The sequence below is a fragment of the Octodon degus genome, unplaced genomic scaffold (assembly GCF_000260255.1).
Source record: "Octodon degus isolate 3935 unplaced genomic scaffold, OctDeg1.0 scaffold00039, whole genome shotgun sequence".
Taxonomy (NCBI): Eukaryota; Metazoa; Chordata; class Mammalia; order Rodentia; family Octodontidae; genus Octodon; species Octodon degus.
In genome coordinates, this window is record NW_004524615.1 from 10,941,479 (window position 1) to 10,956,740 (window position 15,262).

General features: G+C 40.0%; 1 protein-coding gene across 1 annotated transcript in view; it reads left to right on the forward strand.

Moving 5' to 3' along the window:
• Nalcn (sodium leak channel, non-selective) overlaps positions 1-15,262 on the forward strand; it is a 357,549-nt gene that overhangs the window by 195,670 nt on the left and 146,617 nt on the right. Inside the window, exon 12 of the mRNA XM_012514741.1 lies at positions 13,196-13,333. Coding sequence (XP_012370195.1) covers positions 13,196-13,333 — 138 coding nt within the window. The remainder of the gene's footprint in view (positions 1-13,195; positions 13,334-15,262) is intronic.

Below are 15,262 nucleotides of genomic sequence, written 5' to 3' on the forward strand. Positions count from 1 at the left end.
GCCACTACACACAGTCTCAGTTGCCATCTCAGGGTTCCCGGGGGCGGAGGCCAGCACGGCAGGCTAGAAATCGAGCCCCGGGCCCCTGTGTCTGCCTGAACAGGCACTTTAATCCACTGAGCTATCTGGCTGACCCTCAAGTTCATTTTGACATTGAAGGTCAAATATATTAGTCTAGATCTCTCCTTAGTGTTCGGGTTTGTGTATAGATGTCTCCCCAAAGCCTCATCAGCCTTGGGGGACACAGGCTTTTCAGAGTTGGATGAATCTAGAGTGTGTGATGCTGGGATTGAGGGCATGCCACCAGTTCACCAACTGATTTGGCACCATCATAATCCCAGCAGTCTGAATGGAGTATAAAGGGGGCAGAAAGATGCTGTTCAGGTCGCTTGTTGAATTTGCTGTCTTCTGCCCACCACGAACTATTCTCTGCCCTGCCACCCTGCCCTGGAGCCAGCTGACTGTGGACTGCAACCTCCACAACGTGTGAGCAAAATACACCTTTCCTTCCTTAACTTTGAGCATCAGGTATTTTGTCGCAGCAATAAGAGAAAAATAATGAGCACCCCTAGTCAGCTAAAATTTCACCAATGAACAACCTCCGCTCAAGGCCAGGGAGATGGCTCAGTAGAATAAGCACTTGCCTGGCAAGCACAGGGGCCTGAGTTCAATCCCCAGTTCCAAAAAAAAAGAAAAAGAAAAAAAAAAAACCTCCCCTTTTCTTCATTTAAGTGGAATGCTTGGTAGCTCATATATTTAGGGAATTATAAAATTCAAATGAGTAATATCATCTTCCAAAAAAGAAGTAAAAAAATTATTTAACATTTTTTGTCAGTATAAAAGGCAGTCAGAATGAACTGAAACCACCAGTTTCCAATTTCTTTCTAAATCACTAAGAATAGGCATAGAGTAATTATTGTAAGAAGATACTGATACTTTAAATATATCAACTGAATTAAGACAAGGGTAATTGATTCAACAGATCTCTAAATTAGGAGTTTATATACATAGAGAGATTTATATATGGCTGCAAGAACTTTACTAGCTAATAAAAACCTGAAGAGCAGTGCCTACCAGCCCAACTCAGCTAGTGCTCTTCTGGGCTTCAGTATTTTGGTCTCTATGAGGATGTAAGACACAGAAAAAGCACCTTGTTTACTGAGCTCCTTATTTTCAGTTTATTTATAACTCTGTGACTGACATCATCTATTAAATAAAAGATTTAGGACCATAAAGGAACTTAGTACAATCTGGCTTGGAACAAAAGTTATTTGAATCTTTTTTCTATAAATTTAAGACACATGATCTGGTCTTTACAGAAACAGACTGGAGGCTAAGGAGAGCACCTGCCTGGCAAGTGCCAGGACCTAAGTTCAATCCCTGGCAGTGCATGATAAACCAGCCCCAAAACCAGGCGTGGTGGCACATGCCTATAAACCCAGCAATGGGGAGTCTGAGACAGGAGGATCGCTATGAGTCTGAAATCCATAGCAAGACCCTTATCAAAGGTTCCAGGGAGGTAGCTCAGTAGAATAAGTGTTTGCCTGGAAAGCAAAGGGCCCTGAGTTCAATTCCTGGTACAAAAAAAAAAAGACACTAATCAAATTAATTAATTAATTAAGAAAGACTAGAAAGAATATTACAGAAAACAAAATTTTCCAAATGTCATTATCAATTCATAGATCATAAAACAGTAGATATTTATTGTTAGAAGATATCTTAAGAGGAAATAAAATGATCCCATAAAGACTTTCAAAATCATGCATCTAAAGAAAACATTTTTAAAAAAATAAAATGTGTCCTACATCATTCTTTTTTTTTTTTTTTTTGGCGGAACCGGGGATTGAACTCAAGCCCTTGCGCTTGCCAGGGAAGTGCTTAGTCCACTGAGCCATCTCCCCGGCCCCACCTACATCATTCTTGAGCTGTGTAAATAAATAGAACCATATTATACATAAGAAAAAGTTTTAAGGGCTATAACAGATAGGAATTTTGAAGTCCTGAGCAATGTGATGAAAACTGTTTTCCGTAGCACAGTATCTTTAGTACAGATTGTTAAATTGTTATTTTCATGTTATATATGTAGTGCTTTATAAAGTACTCAATCATATTGTTTTTGATTCTCAAAGCACTCTTTGAAGAATGTAAATATAATTGTAAATTTGAGGAAGATTGGGCTTGGAATGGTCAAGTGTTTTACTTAAAGCCACAATGAAGGTAGTCAGAAACTTAATCTCTAATTTAATCACACCCTTGGGCCCCATGACTACAGCCTAAGCACACTTAGCTTTCTGGTTGCAGCTGTCTGAGTCCCAGAGCATCAGAAGCCCTGTATTCAGCCATTCTCTCTCTTAACCTGTGGTCTTTCCACTATGCCTCTCTGGAAGGTCATCTCCTCTCGAGAGCTGAGTTACTAATAACAAAAATTGGATCAAATGAAGAAGTTTGGAAAAGCGGCTGGCTGATGATGCGTTTCCCCCTGGGGTAACTTTCTGCACAGTGCAGCTGGGTGGTCAAGCACAGTGGGGAAGAGCTAGAGTCACCTCAGAGCTGACATTTTCCCTGAGAGTTTGGCAAATAAAAAGATGGAGATGGGCCTAGAGAGCCAGGTAGAATGTGACTGAATGGATGGTTAGAGGATTCGACCTAAGTCAGACAAAGAGGTGTTTAGAATTAAGAAATGGCTCATGCCAGTGGTTTTCCCAAGCCTGCTCTTGGTCTCCACTCCAGGTTTAAAATCCATAGCATTTGTTTTGGTGCTATTCAGTTTAGCCAAAGTAAGAAAGGACGCTTGGAGCTTTTGTTTACTCCCAGGCATTAAATATATTAGGTGTCATTTTTAATGGTTTTGCTCAATTCCTAAATAGCTATCTGCTTGTCATCTTGTCAGTTGCCCTGTTATGATTTTGTCAACTGATTTGCTTTTTGACAAATATAACCCCGAATTTAAATCCTACATTTATTACATGGCAGTATCATTTTAAAATGGTAAAAGTTTTAAATAAAAAAGAAGGTTTTAAAATAACACAAATGCAATGAAATATTAACAAACTATGAAAGGGTCATGAGGTTTTTGGGTTTTTCAGAAGATAAACTGCTTTACAAATTACTGTTATTTACATGGGAAAAAAAGAAACAGGGAGATTGAGCAGATGAGTAATTAAGGCAATTAAAAGCAAAGGAGATGTCACTTTGGCACTCAGTGAACGCCATCAAGGGGATTCTATTTTAGGACTGTCTGGTAGTAAGACACAGCAGGGTACTCTCAGTGCATGGTTGAACTGCTGTATAAATTGTCAAGTTGAGTTCATTTTGAAAGCAAATCTGTTGTAGAGAAAGAGGTCTGGAGTCTAGCTGAAGACAAAAGTAGATGCAGCCGCCATCGTAATTTGCAAATTATATATGAATGATGTGAGCTGTTGTCCTCACCACATCTTACAGATACCAAATATGTATATTTTTTAGAAAAACAAATATGGGTTTTACATGTGTTTCAATGCAAACAATAAAACAACCTGTTTTGCTTTGTTTTGTTTTGGGTTTTTTTGTGGATCTGGGGATTGAACTCAGGCCCTTGCGCTTGCCAGGGAAGCACTTATTCTACTGAGCCATCTCCCCGCCCTAAAACAACCTGTTAAGTAAAGGGCAACTTTGCAAAGATATGTGTCTATACAAAAATTTATACACAGAGGTTCATAGCAGGGAAAACAATAGCAGTACTAGAAACAGACACAGTGTGATACAGGTGTCCACTGAAATTCAGCTGGACAGATTAAGCACCTGCAAGCAGGTGCAGGGGCCAGGGGTTCAATCCCAGGGCCTGCCATGCTGGCCCTGCCCGCAGGGTGCACTGAGACACCAATTGAGACTGGGTGTGGTGGTGTGCACCTGTAATCCCAGCTCTTGGGAGTCTGTAAATAGGCAGATCACTATGAGTCTGATCTAGTAGTGAGACCCTGAACACCCTATAGACCCTTCCCTAAAATATAGGGGAAAAATGAAATTACACTAGACACTACAAGGGAAGGGGACACTGATAATAGCCACACTGTAGATGAACCCTACCCCCATAAGGTATGCTTTTATTCAAATACAGTGGCCAGAATAGAAGAACACATGGTGAGTGTGAACAGCAGCAGAAGGGTGCAGAAGGAAGGAGCAGGAATTGACTGCCTGGGTGCCTGTCTTCTTTTGGGATGCGGAGCTTGAGCCTAGATTAACTGGTGGCAACTGTTGTACTACTCTTTAAATAAATTAAAAATCACCTAACAGTACATTACACAAGTTGAATTTTATGTATGAGTTATATATCAACAAAGCTGCCACTTTTTTAAAAGTCCAAAATAAGAGCATCTATCCCCTTCCCTTACCTATTTCTCATCCATTTCATGTCTCAGGTATAAATTTATTATATATGCTTTCAAGAGTTTTAATACAAGCATATCTGCATAAGTATATTGCAAATAGGATCGCACTGTGTATTTGATTTGCTGCACAGGGGCCATAACCTAAGGTGTTTATCTATTCTATGTTCTCTAAATATTGGACTATGTTTCACTTAATGTGATAAGCACCCACACTAAAATCCTAAAACATGCATCAGGTCATCAAATTCCAAGTGTCATTCATGATATTTTTAAAGGGTATTATGGTCTACCATGCAAAGTCTGGATTAAGCTTTCAGCATATTTATTCAGCATTAGAGAACACTCTTGATTTGCCTTCACTTAACTAAGAATGTCTTTCATAGATATCGTAGGTCACGAGTGGAGACTTGGTGTTTGATGAAAAAAAGGATTTTCTGTCACTGATGAACCAACCTCAGCCATAGCACTGTGGCCTGTGCCTTCGTAGTCCCCCGGGAAGCTTGTCAAGTGAACACTGTCCAGCCAGTATATGAAATGTTCGGGAAGGCTGGGACAAAAAAAAACTGAAAATACCTGTTTATTCCCCTTTCCTCTCTAGGGTGGGCTCAGAATTTTCTAGTTTAGTTTATAAGCAGAAAACATAACACTAAAACACAATCACTTGGAGAAAATGACTGTTATAATAGTCATGCCAAGTACAGAATATTAAATAAATGCAGACCTGAGACCAAAAGCTAAGGTGGAGTTGGCAGAATTTCCTAGCAGATTAGGGGTAGCATGTGAGGAAATGAGAAAGTCCGGAGGTATCCTGAAGGCCACTGGCTGAGCAACTCCAAGCATGCAGTCTTCGTAGTCTGAGCTGGGGAGGATTGATCTTGGACGAGGGCACGGTCATTTGAGGAAGAAGATGCCTGAGACTCCTGTGAGACCCCACATGGAGCTGTGCAGCTGACGGAGGAGGAGTGGCTAGCATGCAACGTGGAAGTCGTCAGCGTATCGATGATATCTGAAGGCATTAAAATGCGTGAGACCAGCTGGTCAGTGTGCAGAGAAAAGGAAGAGATCCGAGGATCATGCTGGGGTCTGCAGGATTAGGAAACTGAGGGCAAACCTGCAAAGGATCCCAAGAAGGGCTGGCAGTGGCATTTGTGGCTCCACACTGCAGGACTCTGTCCCTTTCAGAGACCGTCACCTATGCTTCCAGATGTCTTGTCCTAGACCACTCTTGTGCTGCTTACCTCTTCACAACCTCCGTATGGATTTACCCTCTATTCTCTGGGTGTTGTCCTTTGTCTTGCCCCTGTGTGCCCACAAATTATGATACACTGATGAAAACCAGAAACTCAGCTAATGATTTTCAAAATCTTTCTCCTCCATGAAGTGGAAAATCACTTCAATCTCCTTATCTAATGCATTTTATTTCCCAACAAAGTTGAGTTCACTCAGAGATCGTACCACGTTGGAACATCAGTGTGCCTGCCCCTCTGGCCTTGTAACTCTCCTTCCACTGCTCCTGCTCAGCCTCACAGCCAGTCAACGCTCACTCATCCACCTGCAGCTGCTTCTGGTAACAACGTGACTTTCCTCTGTAGCTTCCATTTGAGATTCATTTCAGAGCTTTTGGTTGGTTTCGTTCTCCCCTGAAAGGGTAGAGGTGCCTGTTACAGATCACTTCATATAGAATTGGGCAAGTGTAAGGGCTCACCCTGTTGTTCAGCTCGCAGCAAGTAGGCATCTGCAGCACAACAGGGATTCACCAGCTTAGCGAGGACTCACACGAGATTATGTCATTATTATCATTGATGAAAAAACTACATTTGTACATAAAGTGCTTTAAAAATCTGTTTATCCTATTTATACTTGAGAAATAAAACTGTAAAACACAACAAAGCCACAGATTCTTCTTCTAAAAATCTAAGGGAGTGAATAAAACAGCTAATAACTGGCTGATCAATTATATCATCTTAATCACAGAAAAGAACAGTGATGAGATTGTATCACATTGTTTGAGTAGCAGCTACCAGGATAGAGAGGGTATGGGATAAGAGACGATGTGGGAAAAATAAGAACACCCTAGGCTCATCCCCTGAACTTCTCTTCTGAAGAAATTATGATGAAATAAAGTTGGGGAAAACATATGAAAACATGTGTGCATAGCCATCCATCTGAGGAGACTCCAGTTGAGGGGTAAAGTAGAGCTCAGGAAAAAGACAAGAATCCCTCGAGTTAGAAGTCATTTGCTCCAGAAGCAAGGTAGGCTGCTGCATCTCACCATTTTCATTTTCCTCAGCTAGAAAGAAAGCTTGAGAGGGAAGCAAAAATATTATAGTTTCTGAAAATGAATTATCTCCCCTCCACAAAAATGCATCGTTATGAAAATAAGAAAACAGAAGGTACGAGGGAACAGAAGGTTGAGGACAGAGGGACAGCAGGGGCATGGACTCTACCTGAGTACAGAAGATGGAGGCCGGGAGGGTTCCACTGCCTTCGTCCTCCTGTGGAGTCTATGTACTGAGAGCCATGGCAAGCAGGAGCTGGGGGACTTGGCAAAGGGGACCCCCTGGGACCGGTGTCCTCTGATGTTATTAAGCCCCTGAATATGCCTGAATGGAGAAATAACTGAAATGTGATGCTTGCATCTTCTCTATCTACAGCCCCAGCTAGCTCTTCTTTCCTTGCAAACACCTCTCTTCCTACTGAGACAGCAAAACACAGAGATGAAAACTCTGGGCGCACTGAACTGGAGCCTTAGAAACTGAGGGTGAGATTCTGAGAGCACCTCTGCTACTGTTACAGCAAGTGTCACGACTCTGTGTGTTCACAGTTCCTTATAAGCATCGCGGCAGGCCAAGACCAACAAACCAAGCAGCATCTGAGGATTGGAGGCAAGCATAGAGCTTTATTCATGCTGGCAGACTTGGCTGGTTTAGTTCACCAAAGAGCCATGATCCCAGCTCTCAGGGAGCAGGATTTTTATAGGATTTATAGTCAAGTAGAAGGAACAAAAACAGAGTGATGGCCTTCAGCTTATTAGACCAAAAGTTACTTTGAATTTCACCTTCCTTACACACAGCACCCATAGGCATAAAAATTGCATCTTTTCAGAGACTCAGAAACTTAGCACAGAACAAAATCTTACTGAAGGCTGGAAAGAGGCACCTGAAAGGTGGAGCTCGTGCCTGGAACAGGTGCTTTCTTCTGCTATAATATTACAGTGGACAGAATCAGAGATGGAGATACCAGAGTTGGAAATGGAGTTGACAACTGTGGGACATGTTGTGAAAGCAATTAGAACAGGTGGTAAGAGAATTCCAAATAAAGCACCTATGAGAGAAATGGTTTCTAGGTACTTGAGGTTCTAAACAATAACCCAAGAATGTATACTCTTCCAAAGCATAGGTAAAATGTTTGATAATCTAAAAGCTATCTTTGGTGAAAGAAATAAAACATTATAGAAGAAACATGAAAAACAAAGTATCAGCACAAACAAAGCAAAATCAAAATATATAAGAAACCACAATTCACATCATGTAAAGTACGTTAGGTCATATTCTGGCTAGCGGAAGTAAGAAAAGGATTCAGTGTAATCTTGACCATCTACCGTCTAGCCCCACACCTTTCATGGTAGCAGAGCCTGAAAGGAGAAAATGGAACCAGAGCAACCCCATGTTTCTTCAGTGATGTTTCATTTCTTTTACCAACAGCAGCAATATTCTCATCGTCAGCATACTGACTAACAGTCTGTCATTTGCAACATGGTGAAAGACACAGAAGACCAATTTATGGCTGTAAAACAAAACATATTATTAAACTTTGGAATGTACATGTGTGAATGACAAAAGATGGCAAAGTTAAGGCTTGTGCCTAAGCAGGTGGGTGGAAGGACTAATAGCGTCATTGTATGATGGGATGGCAAGCCCTTCTGGTATCCTGGCAGAAGAAAGAGAGGTTTACGGGCAACATTGGGGAGTGGGCCACGGAAGCAGGGAGTGACGTGCCCAAAGTAAATCTTTACATACCATAGCAGAAACTGTCAAAGTGGATCAACCAGGAAATATTGAATAAGAATATGGGGAGCACCACTAGTAGTGAAAACAGCATTAAAAATGCTGGCCTCTGTAAACTGGAACCCAGATCCTTAGCCATAAGACTGTCACTTGCTCTTGGCTAAGTAACTCATGAAAGATTGTTTTGCTACCTACGGTTTCAATCAAATATTATCTAAAGATTTTGAAGAATAACATTAAACATGAACTTAAAAAATGAACAGAAGCTACTTAAGACAATAGCATTGGGCCAGCAAGATAGCTTAGCAGACAAAGTATCTGCTTTGGCAAGCCCAGGAACCAGTGTTCAATCCCCAGTCCCACATACCAGGCAGGCCCCACCCCTGGGGCACGCTGAGCTGGTGACTGAGTCCAGGTGTGGTGGCACATGCCTATAATCCCAGCACTGGGGAGGCTGAAAACAGGAGGATCCCCACGAGTCTGATCTGCATAGTGAGACCCTGTACCAAATACACAAATTTTTTAAAAAGAAAGAAAATATCATTGTTCAGAATCATAATTGAAGACAATAAATGGAAATAAATATCTTTTACATAAATTGGAAATAATTTGAGAATATTATCGATTTTTGTTAAAAAATCTAATGTGACCTCAGTGAATACAATGCCAGGATTGGGGGGTAGCACACAAAACTAACTAAGAAAATTCTTATAATAAGGGATTGTAAAAGAAAGCTTAATAAGCCTACCAGTCATTAAAATGTATAATTGTTAAGTAATCTGGAAGTGAAGTATATTGACGACAAACAGCAGAAAGCCTATAGAGCCATAGCGAATGTGTATTTGATACATGCTAAAAGGGATATTTCAAATTAGTGAAGAAAGGCTAGATTTATTCTATTAAATTGTTCTGAATCACCTCATCATCTAATGTCAAGAAAAAAATGGTTAATCAAGATCAGAGTGCGTGCTGAAATAAATGTAAGACTTAAACTTTAAACAGCTGTTTTAGGTTCAGTATATTCAGCAGAATAAAATGAGGAAAGCAAAACTGTCACATAGAACCCTGGGTAAATGTGTGTGTGTGTGTGTGATCTTGAAGTGAAAGAAGTTTTATTTAAGAAAACAAAACACTTTAAATAAAAAGAATGACTATATAAAAATTGAAAACTTTACTCATCTTCATGTCTTAGTTAGAAATTTCCTAAGAGAAGAAACTGTGTTTTACACATCTCTCAATCCCAACAGGTCAAACTTTTAGTTATCAGTAGTAATCCTCATTTGAATAAACAAGCTAAGCAGGTTCTTTTATGAACATGGGCTTTGTGCACAATTTAAGTCAATAAGTGCACTTGATTCACAGTCTCTCGCTATCATTGGAACTGAAATTTCCCAATAACATCTTAACAAATCTAAGGCATCCTTCAAGCAAGACACAGACTCATTTTCACCCCCCAGTGGAAGTACACAGAGCACTACCTTTCAGGGGTTGATTCATGTAAGCAGCTATAAACAAATCCCATTTTAACAGAAAGCCTCGCTCTCAAATATAATTCATAAGATGAACTTCTGGGTGGCTGAGCATTGAAGAAATTATTTCCTTTCCCGTAAGAAAGAAGCAGAGGATGACCCCGGTGTCCTTGCCTTCCTTCCTTAACCAGTTACAGCAGGGACAACCCCGTGCTCTGTCCTCCTGGGCGCCTACTGAAACCATAGTGACCGAGCAGTCATGAATGGTAGTGCAGTAAATAAAAACAAATGAAGTTAGTTTGTGCCCGAGACATCTGAAAGATAAACCTAAAATTTTGATCTTTAGGTACCAGAAATAAATCCTGTAGGCTTACGAGCTTTCCTGTCCCTTTTTGAGGAAAGAAAGCCATGTTCAGAACGACTCCTTTTATACACACAGGTGGCCATTTCAACAGTGCTGTATTGCTGTTGACACTACAGTGCAAACATGTTTCCACACAGCTCACATCTTTTCTAAAGAAAATATAGCAATCTGTTATTTTAAATGATTTGTCTTTGAAATTTGTGTTCTTTGCCTACATTTAGTAATAAATATTCAACAGAAAAAATGTAGTGATAAAATAATTGCCCCAAATGAATTCTGACAAAATTATTCAATTAAATGTTATTTAAAATTCTTAGGGCCAGCCAGATAGCTCAGCGGACTAAAGTGACTGCTTAGGCGGACGCAGGGACTGGGGTTCGATCCCCAATGTGCCATGCCATCCCCACCCCAGGGGCACACTGAAAGGGTGACTGAGACTGGGCGTGATGGTGTACATCTGTAATCCCAGTAGACCCCATACTAAATACATACATACATACATACATACACACAATAATACTCTCAAGCTTTTTTTTTTTTTTTTTGTATTTGGTACAGGGTCTCACTATCGGATGCCTAGTGATCCTGTTTTCAGCTTCCACAGTGCTGGGATTACAGATGTGCACCACCACTCCCAGTCTCAATCACCATCTCAGCGCTCCCTGGACGGGACCTGGGGGCTCAAACCCAAAGTCAGGTCCCTGCGTTTGCCTAGCCAGGCACTTAGACCATTTTCTCAAGCATTTTTAGAAAGAGTTAAAAGTTATTTTTGCATAGAATGGCCTTCTTTTAGGAACCCTGGCAACAAAAGTATTATGTAGCTTAAGGTAATCCTAGATAAATAACAATGTACTTCACACTTTTGTGAACAAAAATACTTTGTAAAATGAGATTATGGAAAAAGTAAGTCAAGGAGAGGTTAAGTGCTTCCGTACATAGACACAGCATAAATAGAAAAGCTTATCTCCCACGTTAATATTCATTTAACAATTAATTGCCCTTTTATTCAGCTTGGTGCGCTAGGTTCTGAGCAGTGAAAATCACACTTCTGAAAAAAAGTTAATTAGCCCTGGTAAAAGAAATTGTTCCAAAGGCTTCCTGTGTGATCAAGCTTGGAAATGGTAGATGCAAAACCTCACTGAACAAAAGCTAGAGCATTTGCAAAAGTAAAAGCTAAACTAGACGTTGAACCTACTTTAATGTCTGGGCACTATGTCTTTTATTGACACAAATTAATAGACTGACTTTGGGCTACTCAGTTATCAACTTTAGCCTACCTTACCTTATCTCCAAGGAAAAGAATTATATTACGCTACCTTTAAGGTGATTTGAGCTCTGAGGTCTTATTAGTATAATGAGTCTTTAATCTTGGCCTCAGCCCATGTTGTAATATCTTGGACCTTACTTCTTGGAGTCTGAATACCTAGTAATTTAATGTGTGTCTTAAAACCTAGAAAAGCATTTTAAGGAATTACTAGACCCTTTTCCCAAACAGCATCGTAAAGTCTCCTTAAGAAAATTTACGGACCACTCATATGGACATGTACATGAGCCAGAGATGCATGTAGTAATCAAACACCTATTTAGAAAAACATGTCAAAGTAGAACTAGCCAAAGACATTGGAGGAAGGTTGTGAGCCGTTTAACAGGGCTGGCTTTTATTGGGATGCCCTGAGGTTTTGGTCCCGGCTCCTTCTGTGGTCCTGACTGTATGCCTTCAAATTTTTATTTTTTATATCATGAAACATGTGTCTATTTTTAAAATAATTTATTATAAAGACAGAACATTAATTAATAAGACATTAGAAATGCTACATATTTAGAAGAACAAGAAGAGTTATTCAACCATGGTTTTTGTATTGCACTTTAAAAGTAAAGTAAAAAGAAAAAATAAAGTTTATTGAAAGCAAGCATTAATGTTTAATTGACCAATTTTGCATACCATATCTGTTCATGTGAACAACAGATTTGATGATGAAAATATGTAACATAATGACCATTGTTAAATTTCTATTCTTGTTTTGAAACTGTACCATTTGTTCTCTCGCTTGTTACTCTGTTTTTGTCTTTGTTTCTGCTATTTGTTTTTACTCTTTAAAATAAAATTTTAAAAAAGAAAGATGTGGCTTTGTTAAGTTGCTTAGCATGCAGTATAGTTTAGAAATACTTATTTTTAAAAGACTCTCATGTTTTAATGTGATAAGTAAAATAATTTGAAAGATGGGCAATCTAAGAGTAAATTTAAGGTTATTATTCTAATGTACTTCACAGAATCAAATGTAATTCACTATAAAAATAACAAATTTCTTTTCAAGTCAGCAGCAGAGAAAATGAATAATCCATTGGAAAAGAAAAGTAACTTGCTAAAAGGGGAAAAAAGGGAAAGTCAAATAAGCATAAGTACTGATTTTTTTAAAAAAATTTACTGAACAGTATTTACAACCAACAAGGCTGATTTTAATTCGGGTCCACTAGTCTAGTTTTCCATCCTGAGCAGTTAGATGTGATGCTTGTAGACCTTTTTCTTTGTTTTTTCCCATCTGATACGTCAACACTGTTCTTGCCCCAATGAGTCGGCTAAGAGTCAGTGATCTTATTTCAGCACTCCGGAGGTGGAGGCTGGAGGCTCATGAGCTCAAGACCAGCCTAGGGAACAGAGTGACTGCAAGATCAGCCTGAACAGGGGCTGGGGAGATGGCTCAGTGGAATAAATGCTTGCCTGGCAAACACAGGGACCTAAGTTCAATCCCCGGTTCTGCGAAAAAAAAAATCAGCCTGAACTGTAGTGAGACCTTATCTCAAAAAACAAAAATTGTTAAAATTTTCTGTTTATCTGATCATTATTTTCATTTTTATTAAATTACTAACAAATTTTTTAAAAAGGAATCAATGATATTGAAATCGAAGTCCTCAGCTGAGCACTATAGACTGCTTTTAAGCTGCATCTAAGTCTAAAGCTGCCCATCCCTCTGCTCTTTCCTTCTGTAGGCATTTATGTCCATGTTCCAGATCCTCACCCAGGAAGGGTGGGTGGACGTCATGGACCAAACCTTGAACGCCGTGGGGCACATGTGGGCGCCAGTGGTTGCCATCTACTTCATCCTGTATCATCTCTTCGCCACTCTGGTGAGTAGCCTTCTTTTGGGGCTTCACTGTATTCTTGGACTAATATATTTTGAAATTCATAGTGAGATGAAGATCAAAAGATATTTCATTGGTTGTCAGTTTCAAAATGGAGTAAAGGACAAATGCAGAGCAGTCCAGGTGTGAAATCTCTTATATTCTAAATGTCTAAAAATCAAAGAAATGCTGAAGAAACTTACTTTCAGATTTTGATAACTTAGTTGTCTCTGGCAAGAATAAGTTTCTGCAGAAAAAAACATGGTATCAGTACAATCCTGTTATATTTTGTTTTTCTTGTTTCTGGTTTACTTTTATTACCTGTTTTTCAGACATTTACTTTAAAGAGAGTATGGCAATAATTGATATGACATCAGAAGCAGTATGCATTTAAAACACAAAAATAGGGATATAAATAAAGGGCTGTTTTGCTGTGAAAAAAAATACATGTATATACAAGATAGTTTGCACAGGATATCTTGTCTGAATCTTGTACTATAAATAAGCACTATGAAAACAACAACATGCAAAGTATTAATTATTGAAACTGTCCTAATAAACTGTTTTGAAACTGAAAAAAAAGAAGAAAGAATGAAATAAAATGCAACAGAGACCTCGTATCCACATACCTGATTACACCTTTGCATTCACACCTGGGTAATCTAAGGATTGAACTTAAACTATATTGTTATATTTTTATCATGTAAAGACACTCTCTTCACTCTCACTGCATATTCCTCACAGCTGTAATTAAACTGAAGATGGAAGCTGGGGACCTCAGCATGCAGTCAGTTAATTAGAAGTCAGCAGAGTGTTTTTGTGCTGTGTTCAGCTGAATGTAACACATGGGAATGGAACACATAGCTGCAAATAAGGGGAACACACCATAAAAGTGAATACCAAAGGCCAGAAAAAATTAATGCCTACAACTCAGGCAGATTTTTCTCCTCAGTGTATTTTTATTAAAAATAAAGGAAGAGGGCCAGTGAGATAGCTCAATAGACTAGGCACCTGCTTAGGCAAGTGCAGGGACCTGGGCTCTATCACTGGTACCGCGTGCTGCAATGGCTCTGCCACCAGGCACGCTGAGCCAGCCACCAAGACCAGTCTTAGTGGCATATGCCTGTAATCCCAACACTGGGGAGGCTGAAAACAGGAGGATCACTATGAGTCTAAGCTGCTTAGTGAGATCCTGTACCAAATACATAAAATTTAATAAATAAAAAAGAAAAGGAGGGAAAATAGAAAATTTAGACTATGACTCACTAATAAATATATTCTCAGGTCTTTCTAATACAAAATATTCATCTCCATACAATGAATTTGCTCATATTCAAGAAGGAAGGCTGTTCTCTAATATGTTGCTCAAAGGTTCAAATTAAGGATCTCAGATGTTATCCTTTATCTGGAACAAATGAAATAAAAACAACTGCTAATATTTAGTGAGTGGCGGGCTACCGTGCACCAGCAGGACGAGGACATACCGGTCCCAGCTCAGGGACAGTATGGGTGAGATGCTATTTCACCCCCTTGGGATGCCCCCACCACTCCATAGTACCCTCCCCACCCCACCAACCGAGTTGGAATTTCTGTCCCTTTCTGGGAACCCCCAAATCCAGTCCTAGCCCAGGCCCAGTGAGTGTGTGCAAGACCTTCCCACTACCCTGCACCGGCGGGACCTACCAGTCCCAGCCCAGGCACAGCATGAGTGAGACCCTCTTTCACCCCTTTGGGACGCCCTCCACAACTCCATAGTACGCCCCCACCCCAACAACTGAGTAGGAATTTCTGTCACGTACTGGGAACCCCCAGATCCAGTCCTAGCCCAGACCCAGTGAGTGTATGGGAGAGCTACCTCTCCCCACTACTCTACCTTGTCCCCTCCAGACTCAGCTCAGGCCTAGCATACAGGCCTGGGGTGTAACCCTGTAGTTG